The 16,249-nt window shown below is 42.0% G+C and overlaps 1 protein-coding gene across 1 annotated transcript in view; it reads right to left on the reverse strand.

Moving 5' to 3' along the window:
• Positions 1 to 16,249, reverse strand: part of MRAS (muscle RAS oncogene homolog) — a 62,534-nt gene that overhangs the window by 4,075 nt on the left and 42,210 nt on the right. The window contains exons 3-5 of the mRNA XM_050917186.1: positions 9,593 to 9,746; positions 5,828 to 5,927; positions 3,820 to 3,899 (exon numbers count right to left, since the gene is read on the reverse strand). Coding sequence (XP_050773143.1) covers positions 3,820 to 3,899; positions 5,828 to 5,927; positions 9,593 to 9,746 — 334 coding nt within the window. The remainder of the gene's footprint in view (positions 1 to 3,819; positions 3,900 to 5,827; positions 5,928 to 9,592; positions 9,747 to 16,249) is intronic.

Raw genomic sequence — 16,249 nt, forward strand, 5'->3', positions numbered from 1 at the left:
TGCAGTGATTTTTCAGGATAGCATTGGATAGTGATAAAAGCTCAAATGTAATAAATACTAATGCCTAGCCTACTAATTACAAGGTATAGAATAGTTCAGAAACATCCAGGGACATTGCCAGCTTATGTCTGTAACCCTCCAATAATTATCCGCCCACACCCTCCGTCTGCCAGCTTGACAGGATTTTGGAAGAGTGGGTAGCACCATCTGCTTTTGATGCATGCTGACTTGAAGCTGTGGTAAGATAAACACTAACTGAGAGGCACCTGTGCATAAATGCCTAACAAGTTTAATTGCTGGGGAAGCCAATTCTTCCACCTCATATGGAAAAAACTATAGCGTCACCTGATAGCATTAGTTATTAACCTAATAGGTTTCTTTGACAGGGTAACAAGCCTTGTGGTTAGGGGGTAGAAGAGGTTGATATGGTATAACTTGACTTTAGTAAGGCTTTTGATTCTGTCTTGCATGACCTTCTCATAAACAAACTATGGAAATACAACCTAGATGGAGCTACTACAATGTGGGTGCATAACTCATTGGAAAACTGTTACCAGTGAGTAGCTATCAATGGTTTGCAATCAACCTGGAAGGGCATATTAAGTGGGGTCCTAGAGGGATCAGTTCTGGGTCCAGTTCTGTTCAATATCTTCATCAATGATTTAGAGGATGGCATAGAGTGTACACTTATAAAGTTTTTGTACGATATCAAGCTGGAAGGGGTTGCAAGTGCTTTGGAGGATAGGATTAAAATTCAAAATTGTCTGGAAAAACTAGTGAAAGGATCTGAAGTAAATAGGATGAAATTCAATAAAGGACAAACACGAAGTACTCCACTTAGGAAGGAACAATAAGTTGTATGGATACAAAATGGGAAATGACTGCCTAGAAAGGAGTACTGCGGAAAGGGATCTGGGGGTTATAGTGGATCACAAGCTAAATATATGTCAACATGTAACACTGCTGCAAAAACAGCCAACATCATTCTCGGATGTATTAGCAGGAGTATTGTAGGCAAGACACGAGAAGGAATTTTTCTGCTCTACTCCGCATTGATTAGGTCTCAGCTGGAGTATTGTGTCCAGTTTTGGGCACCACTTTTCAGGAAGGATGTGGACAAATTGCAGAAGGTCCAGAGAAGAGCAACAAACATGATTAAAGGTCTGGAAAATATGACCTATGAGGGAAAATTGAAAAAACTGGTTTATTTAATCTGGAGAAGAGTAGACTGAGAGGGGAGATGATAACAGTTTTCAAGTACATAAAAGTTATTACAAGGAGGAGGGGGAAGAATTGTTCTTAACCTCTGAGGACAGGACAAGAAGCAATGGACTTAAACTGCAGCAAGGGCAGTTGAGGTTGGACAAACACCTGTTAGGAAAATGTCTACACAATACTTAGTTCTGCCTTGAGTGCAGGAGAGTGAACTAGATGACCTCTCAAGATCCCTTCCAGTCCTATGATTATAGAAGAAAACTGTCTGCAAAAATACAGGTCACTGACATGGGAAAAAAACCACACTCAAACTTAAGGCCTTTAAAGATTCTGCAGATGGCACAATTGGTGTCATAAAAAGAAGACAGAAACCAAATATTTACAGAAGTTATCAGTGTTGGAGGTGAAAAAAACATACAAAAAGGTCCATATTCCAGATTGAGCAACTGAAGAACAGGGGTGAAATCCTGACTCTGCTGATATTAATGGAATTTTGCCCAGGATTTCACCCAGAGTGAGGCCACAGATGAAGTTTGTGACAAGACTGGAAACAAAACCCTGCTCTCCAAGATGGAAGAGCCATGGCTTGTCCAGTAGATCTCATTGTTTCTCATACAAATTGGGTTACATTTCACTACTTAGTGGGTAGAAAAAGTGAAATGTCACCTTCAGAATAGAAAATAGCCAATTCCTTCAAGTTTTGGCCACAAGAAAACCACCAGACATTATAATCAAAATGATAGTGTAATGGAAATCCAAACAGTGCCATCCTCATTTCACAGAGTTGCACTGATTCAGGAAGTCAGCAAACAAAAGCAGGGTGGAAACAGCTATAAGACTCTTCTGTACAGTACAATAGTTTATCTGCCTCTACAATAATTTTGCTCAGCAAATGCCAGATGCTGTTATCTGTATCATGTTTTGGACTATAAGTGAAACGGGGGCCTTAGCCACTCATGACAGTTGAAGGTCCCCCTGCACTTATCTCAGAGTAGGTGCATTCTTACCAAAACCCTAGTGTTTTTGTCTGTTTGTGATTAAATTCTACCTAATGAAACTTCATCCTGGAGTTTCAGTTGGGTTACTCACCTCCCCTACTTAAAAAGCTGCTGTGTGACATGCATGTGTGCTGCCAAACAGAAACAAAACACCCAAAAGCCCCCTGCCACAACAAAAGGTGGCTGCATTTCAGTGATGGGGATTTTTTATACACACACACACACACACACACACACACACACACACACACACACACACACACACACACACACACACACACACACACACACACACACTCCCTGTATTTTTATATTACAGCCCTCATGAGGTCAACTGAAACCAATGATATACACAAATGTGCGTGTCAGATTCCAGTGGATTAGGTCATATACAGGACTAAATGCTGCTTGCAGACCAGTCATTCTGTAACTCTGGAGTTCATATCTTTGAGGTTCTACTGTAATATTATTCACGCCACTGTCTAAAGTACTTTGGAGTACTGCCCTATAAGCAATGCTATGTATTAAACACAATGGGACCCTGGTTATCTAATCTAACTGGGAGGGGCCAGATTAGATAACCGAAAATCCAGATAAACCGGAGAATGGGTGGCAGGGCTCTGGCTGTCAGGGCTCTGGCTGTCAGCCCTGGAGGCTAGGACTCCTGCTGTTAACTTTGGTTAAATGGGGTTCTACTTTATATTACTTCAAAATTAAAACTCTCTGCGTTGGAAGTCACATCTTAAACTGGGTGAAACATGTAGTGGAGTTATGGAAATCAGACGATTCCAAGCCTTAAAACAAGGAGGATACCTGGGAGAACCATGAGCAAAATTTCAAAGACAGGTGTGAGCCACACTCAAAAGATTACTGGCATCAAAACAGAGGTCAGAGTTAAGGATGTCTGGATGTGACCCATGATGTATGTGGAAGATTGGGTAGGGGAAATGGACAGTGTGTCTGTGAGTATCTGCAGGAGAAGGTTATACATGTAGATATACTGTTTTAAAATTTTATTTTCTGATTTTTGCTCTGGTGTTCCGTCTGACTTTCAAGAATACAATATTACGCCAGATACGTAGTGTCAATTGGTATAACTCCATGGACTTCAATGGAGTTATGCTGATTTACATTAGCGGAGGATCTGGCCCACAGTTTTCATATGCCAATACAACATGTTGTTATTGATCACTAACGTAGTGTCTGGATGTATTGTAGGTGAATCCACTAGATTTTAAATTTTTTATATGCAGTTAGATCTCAAAATGTTTAGCACTGACAATGAAGATTTTATACCTTAAAAGAACTACATTTTGATAGCGACAAAGAGTCCTGTGGCACCTTGTAGACTAACAGAAGTATTGGAGCATAAGCTTTCGTGGGTGAATGCCCATGTGTCTGACTCTTTGTCGCTTTTTACAGATCCAGGCTAACACAGCTACCCCTCTGATACTTGACACATTTTGATAGTTGTGTGCAGTTATGGAACAAGCAACCCTAATAAAGAATAGAAGATCAGGCTCTTGGTTCCACGTGTTATAATGATTCATGAGCCTCCTGACAATGGAGGTTAATAGATGGCTGAGTAAAGTGTTTTATGGCTCACCTGATTACTCTAACAAGATCATGGAAGGCTTTATCAACATTCAGAGGTGGGTCCTTCGCACTAGTTTCTATGTACGGGATCTGAAAGACAAAAGCCCAACATAATAAATATTAGCAACATCTTACATGTGGACAATGAACCTATCTCAAGTGACAACCCAAAGGACTAGATGGAAAACAGAGGGCTCTCCTAGAATGACTAACGCAGAAGGACTGTACTGAATATATTTGGAGACACTTTCAGGTAGTCTCTTAGAACAACAAACTGTTTAATAAGGGTGTTCTCAACCACGGAATTCCTTGCCCCATTGAAGTCAATGGGAGCTTTGCCACTGATTTTAATGGAGTCAAGATTTCATCTTACATTTAGAGATCACTTCACTCACCACTGAAATGAGCAAAGGGTGGAATGCAGCCTCTGTGTAACAATGTACAGCTGTGCTACACTGGAGTTTGGGGCACAAAGTGAAAGTTATATTCAAATGAAACTGCCAGGAGAAAGGCAGGTAGTGAAATGTTGCCATGATATCAAGGTTAATTGGCAGAAAGGACACAAAAACACTACAAAAGATCACCCCATCCTATAAAATGTGCAACATACAAAACAGCTGGAAGCATAAAGTTCTAGAGATTTTTTTTTTTGGGGGGGAGTAATTGCAGAGTTTATTAGGAGAGATGTTCTTTTTCCCTGAGATGTACTTGAGGACATGAAGACCACACAAACAAACAAACAAACTATTTACCATGCCTGCCAGAAGTTTGTTGGAGATTGCTGAAAAACTAACACCTGCCAAAGATTACTTCCTTGCTACACTGCATTTTAAGGTCCTTGAATGAGGATTTCTAGAGAGTTACCTTTCAGGCTTAGAAAACCTTCTGTTCAGCTGACAGAGAAGGTCATTTTCTATTGGCAGCCAAATGGACTTTTGTGGTCACTTGTAGCGTACATACCTAGCAAAGAGCCATATTTGTAACCCTAGCTTCTGATACTGAATGTGAAAATTCTGCATTTGCACATACAGCACCTTCCACACCACTGAAACGGAGCACAACACAGGAGCTGTGTGTTCTGTTCTTGTTTAGGTTGACTGGCTCTCTGCTCTTCCACAAAAGCTTCTTCACAGGGGTGGGAATAAATATATCCTGAATAATTCATATTATGTTATCTTTAAACGTCCATTGGGGTGCGGCAAGTTCCATTAAGTCTTTTCCATGACTGTGGGCATTTAGAAGTGATTAACCTAGAATAATGGTGATTATAATCTTACTTGGGAGCCATTTCTGGAGCCAAACTGCAGTAAGGATAACAGGTAACTGAGATATTGGGTCTGATTTATATGGGTTTTACACTCATGTAATTCCATTATCATTAATGGACTTACTCCTGGTTGACAACCATCTGAGATCAGAATCAGGCCCTGTGTATCTCTAACTACCTTTTCTGCATTTTTATTTGGAGTGTATACTGCCCATTTTACATGCACATTTCACCCACCTGCAAATAACTTGCATTACATGACTTTATGATCATGTGTGCAGTGTAGCTGCAGCCATGTGGGTCCCAAGATATTAGAGAGGTCAGGTGGGTGGGTGAGGTAATATCTTTTATTGTACCAACTTCTGCCCGTGAGAGAGACCAGCTTTTGAGAATCGTGTGTGTGTGTGTGTTTTTTCCTTTTCCAGACCTGAAGAGCTTGTCTCTCTCACCAACAGTAATTGGTCCAATAAAAGATATTACCTCACTCACCTTATCTCTCTAATGACTTTCTTATCATCAAACTCTGCTATAGTATGGTATACAGAACTGGCCCCATTGGAAGTAACCTCTCTCTCTGCTACCTTCTCTGCCTTTTATTTGAAAATGTAATTGCAAGTGTTTAATTATAAGATAAGTGATCCAATTAAACTCCAAATGCAGAATGAATCCCATTCTGAATGCCTGTAATGGAACTTAAAAGCAGTGCAACTGCCAAAACAACATGCAGACAAAGAAACACCCACAAACTTACGTTATGTTTAGTTGCCATTTCTCTTCCTTGTTCCCGAGTGATTTTCCGCAAATGCATTAGATCAACTTTGTTGGCCACCAATATCATTGGAAAAGACTCTCTGCAAGAAAGCAATAGGAAGAGACTTTCAGTGTAAAGTGTTCAGCGTAAGCTTCCTTTTCAAAGACTACCACCATCTAGCATTTTCAGCTAGGAAGATGCAGCATGTAGTCATTTAGCAGATTAGTTATAATTAGACTCGGAAGGATTAGATTTTTAAATTGGTAAATATTGGTAAACATAGATTTCCCTGTACATGCAAACTGATGAAAAACACTTTCTGTATATTTTGATCATCATCAACGAAAAAAGCCACCTGAGAATTTATTAGAGCCAAAATCGAGGGATTTAGATTTTTGGATTACATATATAACAAATGGACTAGTGAATGAATAGTGAAAACAGATATGATTTGTTGATTTAAGAATATTTACTTTGTACATTTTGATATGTGATATTGACAATTTGTGTTAACTTTTAAATCTCAATGTCTACGGTCATTAAATAATTATCAGCCCCCCTCCCCCTAATTTTCTGCAACTGTTAAAATTGAAAATTAAAAACAAGAAAAAATGCTTAAAACCAAAAACTTCATGGAATTGTGAAAATTAATAATCTAAAAAAAAAGCTTAAAAATAAACATCAATATTATCTTTTGAAATTATAAAAGATAAAATCAAATTCTGCCAAGCCTAGTTATAATTACAAGCAGGATCAAGCAATCATACATCACCACAAAAGCAGGACTATTTATACATTACCTAGGCAAGATATTTTCCTTGGTAGTTAGTACATTACAAGTTGTACACATAAACAGCTGATGTGTCTGTAAGTGATCAAAGCTGCTGTTTTCTTATAGTTTAAGAAAAAGCTCCACCATGATCCAAGATTCCTATCAGTTACACAACTTCAGTACTTAACTAATATTGGTCCATACGCATGGCAGAAAATTAGTGTAGACATTGTGATCAAGAGAAAATGGGCACATTTCCAACGTTTCTCATTATGGCTTCTGATTAGTTTCACTCAAGCCATGTCTCAGAACTATGCTCGCAAATGAGAGCTGGAGGGAAATGATGCGATGTCCATATGGCAACATTATTTGTGGGGGGACAAAGGAACATACTGGGAATATTTTCGTGGCTGAGAACAAATTGGTTTTGATACACAGTTATTGTGAGGTACCAAAAATATGCTGAAGGCCTATTTGGAATATTCCCTATTCAGGAGCTGGTGGACTACAGGAACAATACTATTACCTAGTGCCTCCTGCCTCTAAAAATAGAAGGGAATGAACTACTATCCTTAAGTATCAAAAGTTGCCTAACTTTACAATAATTGCTCTAGTCTAAGTAACAGTCTACAGACACTTCTATGGCTTCTATGACAAAAACTGGGCTAAATCCTGACCTGGTGTAAATCAGCATAGATCCACTGAAGTCAATGGAACTATGCCAACTGAGGATCTGGCCATGTGTCTTTTAGGTCCTGCCCCCTAAAACAATCATGATTGGTCATTAATGCTAGTATTCTACTGAGCAAGACTCTCCCATGAATTTTTACCCACCAGGCCCTGTGTACATCCAATGGAGTGGAGTACTGAATAGGGTTTAACTATTTTGAAACTGCTAAATAAGATGAAATGGTTTTTACTATTTTACTGTAAAACGATTTTCCTCAACTCTATTTCTTCCTGGAAAAAAAAAAATCGTGGGCAGCATTTTTTCCTTTACTTTCTAAAATTATGATTTCTATATTTATGGCTCTGTCATTGCAAGAATATTGGCCATGACAAGTAGCAAGCCTTACTTATTTGTATAAAACTTTTGACTGGAGTTACTTTAAGTTCAAATGAATTTGCGGCATCTGTTTCTATGTCTTTTTTTTCCCACTGAGACAGAGAAGGACTCCGTCTTTTCTCTGATATACTGCTTCAAAACTGTGGCTGGAGATACACTGAACACAGGATTTTGAGTTTCCATTTACCCTTACAGTTAATTATGATAATATGGATTTAATTAAATGTCTGAGCAATAATGGATCTTGATTCTATGTCTATTCTGGGGTAAATGCTTTGCTCTCTTCAATGATCCATTCTTCTCTGGTTGGCAGCACAGTGGTAGAAACAGACTAAATTTGGACAGTATGTAATTTGCCTTGTTTACGTCAGAAATAAAACTCTGGACATTGTTCCCTGTAGTGAGTTGTATGATTGCTAGTTGAACAGGGCAAATGCAGCTATTGACTACACAACAGTTAAATGTACTGAAAAAAGCACTGTCTTTTAAACAACTCGTCCAAAGAAGGAAACCTCTTGGATTTCAAATCTCCAAAAATAAACGCTTAAGGGGGACATGATTGTTAAGATGAAAACACAGTCCAATTCTGTTCTCAGTTACACTGCTATGAATCTGGAGTAACTACCGAGCTAAGTTCAGAATTCAGTGCCATGTAGGATGAAAAACGCTTTACCCAGGCTGCTAAAAGAGCGTTGGCTAATTAAAATGATTCCAGCTTTTAAATCAGCTAACTTTACTTTTTATCATTTGAACTGTTTGTTTACTCTATGCACTTCACTCAGGTTGAGCTGGAAAAGGGGAACATTTTTCTTCCTAGCCAATTACACTTCCCAGTTCTCATACAATAAAGCTGTTGAGTTTGAGTTAACAACATGGCTGAAGGGGCGGGGGGAAGAGAGGAAAGTTTCATATCAAAACCAAAAGGGTGACCCATTTTCATTGAATGTAATTAGATAAAACCTATGTCTATTCATAACAGGTTATAGAACTCTGCCTTGTTCCCTCTCAACTTACAAAGACTTCATTGTCGACCAAGCTTAGGCTCGGGTTTTAAGAGAACGTGGTAGATACGGAGAAAATCCCACTTCTATATCTAGGAGGTAAATGAAACGATTGCTATTTATGTTCATTTAAATGCAGTAAAAGAGTAGCTTTTCCTTCATTTTCCTCTCTTGTGGGCTGTGTGTTGGACACTTCAGTGGAAAAGCATTCCAACAGTAAACCTCTCATAAGTCCACCCCTCCTTTTGGGGAGTTATTCAGAGCCAAAAAGCCAGCAACAAGGACTGACTCCCTCTGGCAACTTCTCTTGAGGGCTCCCTTGATTAAAAAAAAATTAGAAATGGAAAAATTAAGTGCTTTAAAGCTGCAGGGATGTATGAGCTAAATTCACACTCCACACAGTGAAAATGGAAAACACTTATGTGGTAGGATGGAGAAGAGTGAATTATTAACAAGACCCCGTGAGCCGCCTCTTTGATCTTTCTGAAGTATTGGCTTACCACTGGTTTAGCACTCTAATATTGCCTTTTCTCTTTTATTCACAAATATTAGACAACTGAACTATCCACCCCATGTAAATCTTCCATCAACCATTCATTCCCAGACACCTAAATGCAAGTACACAGAGATGCTGTTCAAATAATAATAATAAATATTATTATTATTAATTCCACCTAGCTCTCAGTGCTTTCCATCTACAGATCACAAAGCACTTGGCAAAGGGAGGTTAAGTGACTTTACCCCATTTTATGGATCTGAAAACTGAGGCATAGAGTGGGGAAGTGACTTGCCCATGACCAGTGGCAGAGCTAGGACTAGAACCCAGGTCTTATGAATCTCAGTGCAGTGCTCTACCTGCTGGATCATAGTGTCTTCAAAGCAGCAAGGGCTCGCGTTAAGGGAGCTCTTCCCTCCAGTGCACTCACCTGTCTTTGACTCGGAGAATCAATTGGTGGAACCTGTCCACGTGTTCAAAGCTGGCTTTGTCCGTGACTGAATAAACTATAAGGAACCCGTCCCCTGTCCGCATGTATTGCTCCCGCATAGCGCTGAACTCCTCTTGTCCTGCAGTGTCTAGCACTAGTATAGGGGAGGAGGGGAGAAGATTGTTAGTCATTCTGCTGGTATTGCCGTCACTACATTACATCTTTCTTCACGTTCCTACCTTCATTGAGATGACTGTCGGGATCCGACAGGTGCCATTCAAGGCTACTGGTTTGCTTCCTTGGTTAAATCAAGTAGAAGGTTTGGTTGGGGAATCACAGAACATTACTAGCCACACGAGCTAGTCAAGTGAGAAGTGCTATCACCCCCTGCACCCCCAATCATTGTGCCATTGCTATCCAACCTTCATTGTGCCATTTCCTTCGCTACACCTACCACTCCTACACAGGATTAGATGGCTTCCACCTTCCTCCAAAGCAACAAGCATCAGTTGCTGCCAAGAGCAGGATACTGAATTAGGTGCATCAGCCCTGACAGGTCATGGCTAACATCCTCAATTTCTGCCTTGCCAATCTCACTGTTTCCCCAAACAGGAGACTAGGTAGACAGCAGTTCAGATGACTCGGCAACTCCATTAACCAGCTGACCACATGGAGCTGGGCCACACCTCGGAATAATTACTTTTTGTTTACAGTCCTCGTCCAAGACCAAAAATTATTTTGCACAGTTCTTTGCTCCCGGCCAAAGGAGGAGAGCCACAGGGCCACTCCTAAATATATCACCCTAAAGCCACTAGCTGGCTAGGAAAGATAGTCAAGTTTTAAGTGACCTCCTTGTCAGCGGTTCTGTCTGCAGTCTAGTCAGGCTTCTGTAAGCGTGCTTATATCCCGCATCTGTCAGTGACGCAGCTTAGCAATCTGTCACCCGTACCACACCCCACCAGACTACCACTATCAGAGTAGCAACCACGCTGGGTAGTGACTGCTGTGCTCTGGCTCCACGCTGGCTCCAATGGGTTAGTCTCCTCTTACTGTCTCTGTAATTCATTCTGTCATACCACTCTATGCAGCTGGGGTCCCAGTAAGCTACATCAGGAGCCAGAGCAGGGGGAAACGACAGCTGTATTCTAGATAAACACTGAACGTAGATACTTAAGGGGTGTGGCAATTCTCCGTCACAGCGTTAAATCCATCATCAGGTTTTAAGTTGGGGAGGGGGGGAAGTATCCTATGAGGGCATATTGAGAAGGATCTTGGAAATGTTTCATTTTAGTTTAGTGCAGTATGCAGGGATCATCTGTAAGGGGGAGAAATGTAGGGTTAGAAGGAACCTAAGGAAGTCATCTAGCCCATCCCTCTGTGCTGAGGCAGGATTAAGGATACCTAGACCACCTCGACATGTGTTTGTTTTACCAGTTCTTAAAAAAACCTCCAACAAGGGGGATTCCACATTCCACCTAAGTAACCTGTTCCAGTACTTGAATCATCCTTAGAAAGTTGTTCCTAATATCCAACCTAAATCTCCCTTGTTACAAACCCTCAACTTCTTGCTCTATCTGTGGTGAACTACGAGTGTCTCTCACATAATCAATATACCCTAAGAACGCTGGAGGAACGGAGCCATGAGCGTCAACCTTAGTCTTGTCCTTCAGTCATTCTACATCACCGGTTTCACAGTGAAATACTGGAGATTCTTAATGTTTTACTACCAGTGCTGAAGCTTAGTTTGCCAATCAAACCCACCTGTGCAGGGGAACAAGGGTGGAAGGAAGGCATGAGAAGAAACACAGGAAGTCATGGAGGTCAAGGGCTTAATAGGATTCTACAAGAGATTGGAGATTTATTAAGAATGGCCAGAATTACAGGTAATAAACATTTCAGAAGGGATATAAAAATGTCGTGATTGGCTTGGGCCCTGAAGCACAAACTATTAGAGATCAGGATGAGGTTATCTCATGTTGGCTTACTGCAGGATTCTTACAGCCTTCCTCCAATGCATCCTGTGCTGGCCCCTCTCAGAGGCAGCCTAGGGGACCTCAGGTCTGACATATTCCTATGGGTTCAGCGAGCCAAATCTGCACACACAGGTTCGCTTCCGTAAGCAGCAGGAATGCCCCAAAATGGTGACCTTTGAAGTCATGGAGCATGAGAGGAAGCAGACGGGTAGCAGCTGACATGGTATCCTCCAAGCAGAAATGAGAACACTATACAGAGTGGGATATTGGCTATTCAAATGAGTAGGGAAGGTACTGAGTTAGAAAAGTAAAGCGGAGAGCTGGGGCCACTAGACACATTGCCTATCAGCGTTTGCTGCCCACATACGCACCAGAAAAGGAGGCATCGGGCCATAAGCAATCTACTGACTCGACTGAGGGTGCTTGACATAAGGTTCTCTTGTTGTGCAGGTTTGTGACCCTAACAAGGCACTCCTGGTTTGCGTCAGATGTTGAGGCTGTCTTGGTTTCTAGAGGATAAGCACCCTGGAACTGCTTCAGTCCTGGTTGTACCTGGAGAGTCAGCATCAGTAGCCAGCCATGCCAACCTGTCAAACATAACATCTGTAGAAGTGTGCTCTGCTATCTGCCCCTTCATATTAAGGAAACGTGATTGGTCAAAGCACAAGCTTTTGGAGATCATAGGTATTGAGTTGAGAGAACTTCTAAAACTTCACATCGCGGGGCCTGCCTGCTCTCTGTCCCCGCATGCAGGCCCTTTGCTACTCCCACGTTATCTGTCTAATACAGCTGCCCCTGAAACTGAAGGACTCATTCCTGATCCACATAAGGAATGAAAACCTGGAACTAGTAAACATCTCCTCCCCCTCCTCTAGAACCTTGGAAGGGTGCAGGCTTTTCCTTTAGTGCAAATTACAGTGAGGGACAACCTGGGCTACTTTACGTCTCATGAATTTCCATGCCTCGGGCTGAAGCGCATGGAGCCAAGAAAATGGGTACGGGGGGGAGGGGGGAAAGAGGATGGGACAAGCTTCATCCCTCCACACATTCCTTGTACCCATGAACAAGGACCAGCTACAACTGGATAAGGGTGTGGGGGCAGACTCCACACAGAGAAGGCGATGCCATAGTCCCAATCCCACACCAGACAGTATCTCTGGTGGGGCAGGGACGAGCTGTACCCTGGAGCCATCCTCCACTGCACTCCCTCCCCTAGAGTCCTTGGGAGAATTCTGGCTGAGTCAGCTAGAATCCCTTCCCCAGGGCTCTTACTGCAGCATGGCCCTCCATCCAAAATGGGCTGCAGCTTCAATCTGTAACCTCAGATCAAAGGCTTGCCACATCCTATGGTTTTTCCTGTGGAATTCTTCAGCCCTTCTGGTGTTTGCTGTGCCCTGTCTGTCTTGTGCACGACTTACGGAGTATGCTGTTCGGGCAGGGACGCCTTGTGTCTCGCTCTCTATTGCAGCACACCATACTGCAGATTAGCCTGGTCAGAGAAATATTTTCCTTGCTCTCCAAGAGCTCAAGCCTTCCATGAGACACAAACATTTCTACAACCTCCCCTCCGGAGCTCCCTCTCCTCCCTCCTTAGTTATGGAATCAGCAAGCATTATGGTCTCCAGTTACTACTCCCCTGGGGCAGCACGGAACACCAGACTCTGACATCACAGGGGTGGGCTCCTGCCTAGCTTGGACCTTTGCCACCATTGATAGAGTTGCCGAGTCAGCAGCTTCTATTTCAATGGCTTTTGGTCATGGTGTTCATAGAACGGCGAGTGAGCATTCCAATTGTAAAACAGCACTTGGCACCAGATCAAAGCATTTTGGGGCCCTGCACACCATGGAACTGGAGGCCTCCTCCATCTTTACTCAGCTTGGGTCACACAATTCCCCCATCATGACAGAGGGGCAGCCGGGCCAAACCTGAGCAGTACTGTGACCCCATGCACCAGATCGCAACACCACTCACTCAAATTTGGCCCAGCCACCCCTCGGGAGAAAATTTGAGTGTGTGGTGTTATGACCTAATGCACAGGGGCACAGTGCTGCTCAGGTGTGGCCTGTCATAGTGCCACCCTCTCAAACCTGATGGTCAGGGCCCCTGCTGAGCGTGTACATTGGTTAAGCCAGGCCAGGACACAATTAAACTATAAGACAGAAAGGGATGAAGGTTCAGTACATCTTAGATTGTGTGAATAGTTAAGGATCATGTAATTGAATGGCAAGAGCCTCAGTTTAATTTCTAGCAGATTCCTTTAGAATGTAAGTGTTCAGTGCTATGTAAACCGAGACAGATAATATACCAGGTACCCATATGTTCTAGATAGAATTTACACCCCTTCTCACATGTTTTTCCAACATTGATGGGTCCAGTAATAGGAACTGCTGAAGCACAAAAATCTATAATTGCCACCTCCTATTAAGAACACTTTTTTGAAGACCAGAAAATCTTGTACAAGCAGGATTCTCTCTCACTGGCGTAGTTTTTTCCCCAAGGGAATCTGTCCTTACAGCCATGACAATGTCCCTTACTCTTGCAAGAGGTGTGAAGCAGAGACTCCTCAGGCTTAGCGTTTTGGGCTCTGCTTCTGAGCGTGTGCTCAGAGGCCATCTTACAGAGGGGTCTCCCCAGCCTGGATCTGACTGGTGTCTCAGGGCATTTTTCCATGAAGTGTTTCCACAGGTGAAACTCTTGTCCCTTATAGGTTCAGGGAGAGAAGCAGTAACAAATGCTGCACTTGGCAGTGCTGGGCACCTTCTCAAGGCCATGCTGGCATTAGCTGCAGATGGAAAAGGAGCATGGGTAGGACAAACAAACAGTCATTGAACTCCAGGATTCTGGGCACAGTTCTTCTCTGCGGGGGAAGACTCAAACGAACTAGACTAAAAAACACTGAAACTACTTAAACATTACATACAACTATATTTGCCGATTCTGAAGATTGCTATAGACACAGAAGAGTCTGACTCAGGCTACATGCTGGTCAGAAGAAAGTACAGAGGCGTTGATTTGCACCTCCACTTATGCACTCTGTACAGGGCATTGTGGGGAGGGATAGCTCAGTGGTTTGAGCACTGGCCTGCTAAACTCAGGATTATGAGCTCAATCCTTGAGGGGGCCCCTTAGGGATCTGGGGACCTTCTAGTTCTATCAGATAGGCATATCTCCACTATGAGTTAGAAATCTGTGGTCTCAGGTACATGCAGCACATACGCACTCACAGTGGAATACACATAGGTATCAGCACTTGAAGAAAGTTTCCTCCCATTTTACCTACAGTTAAAGTGAGGCACAGAGTGGTTAAAAACAATCCTTCAAGGCCCAGTTTGCTCACCATCTCCTTGGCAACACTTGGTATGTTGCAGGATTAGCGCCTCAGTGAATCCGTAACAGAACTTGGAAACAGAACCCAGGAACAGTCTTGTTGCCAAGAACCTGCTCTGACCAATAGACATGGCTTTCAACAGATCATTAAAAGCCAACTTTTTGAAGAGCTGTCTACTGGGCTACCATCCATCTTTTAAAAAGGGAGAGCATTGCCTGACTGGGTCTCAGTTCTCCATATATAAACAGAGGCTAATGGCACTTCCCTGTCTCACATGTGTCGTGGCCATAAAAACCATTAAAGACAGTGAGGTGACAACATATTATGGCTACTCAGAGACTAATCCAATACAAAAATGATTTTTTGAATGCTCATTTTGTTTCTGAGTTAAACGTTTCCTTACAGCACTGCATTATGCTGGAGAACCCGAAGGAAAAATAGACAAAAAGCAAATACCAATTCTGTTTTTAAAAGGACACTGTCAGGTTAAAAACATTAAGAAAAAAATCTTTAACAATATTACAAAACTGGTTAGATTATTGAAAACTTACTTGCCCACAATGTATGCTTTCCCCAGCACCCTGCATTCCCTTTAGTTCAGACAATAAAAATATTGGACCTGTCAGTTTCATTCACATCTTGTCTATTTCTCCTTCAGGGTTTTCCTATGCTTACAATTCCCTTGCAGCATTGTGTTGTGTTAAGTGTAAATCTAAAACAAAATGACTATTAGAAAAATTAAAAGCATTTTTAGTAATAGATTTTGTACAACTTTTTGGTGTAGTTTAACTTCTCTGTGGATTTTTTTCCCCCCACTTAAAGTTTTGGGCACAAAATATACTCCAACCACCTGCATTTTTTTGCTTCTGATTAACAACATACTTTGTTTAGAGGCAAAGGACTCAAGCCTACAACTCATACTCTTATCAATGGTCCTTACTGATTCAAAAACCCCCATTGACCTTAATGGGGCTTATCCGGAGGCACTGAGGTCAATAGTGCTATTCTTTCAAGTAAGAGTTTGCTTAGGCTGGAGTTTTCAGATGAGCCTAAGGGATTTATGATTTCAATGGAAATTGAGTACTTAGGTTCTTCTCAAATTCCCAGTCTCTGTGTTGCCTAAGACCAGTCTCCCCAGTCTGGACAGAAATAAGAAGTAGAGATACACTGATTACAGGATTTCTTCTCTTTTAAATCTGCAGTTAAGATTCTCTCTCATTTGGCAACACATATTGCTGACACTGAAGTCACAATATCGACCTGGACACCAGGGGGCAATGATTTCCCCCACCACATCTAGTGAGAATTGAAATCTGACTCAAGATATGCAAAGAACTTCCTGCTGAGTAACTCAG

This window comes from Gopherus flavomarginatus, chromosome 10 (genome assembly GCF_025201925.1).
Source record: "Gopherus flavomarginatus isolate rGopFla2 chromosome 10, rGopFla2.mat.asm, whole genome shotgun sequence".
Lineage (NCBI taxonomy): Eukaryota > Metazoa > Chordata > Testudines > Testudinidae > Gopherus > Gopherus flavomarginatus.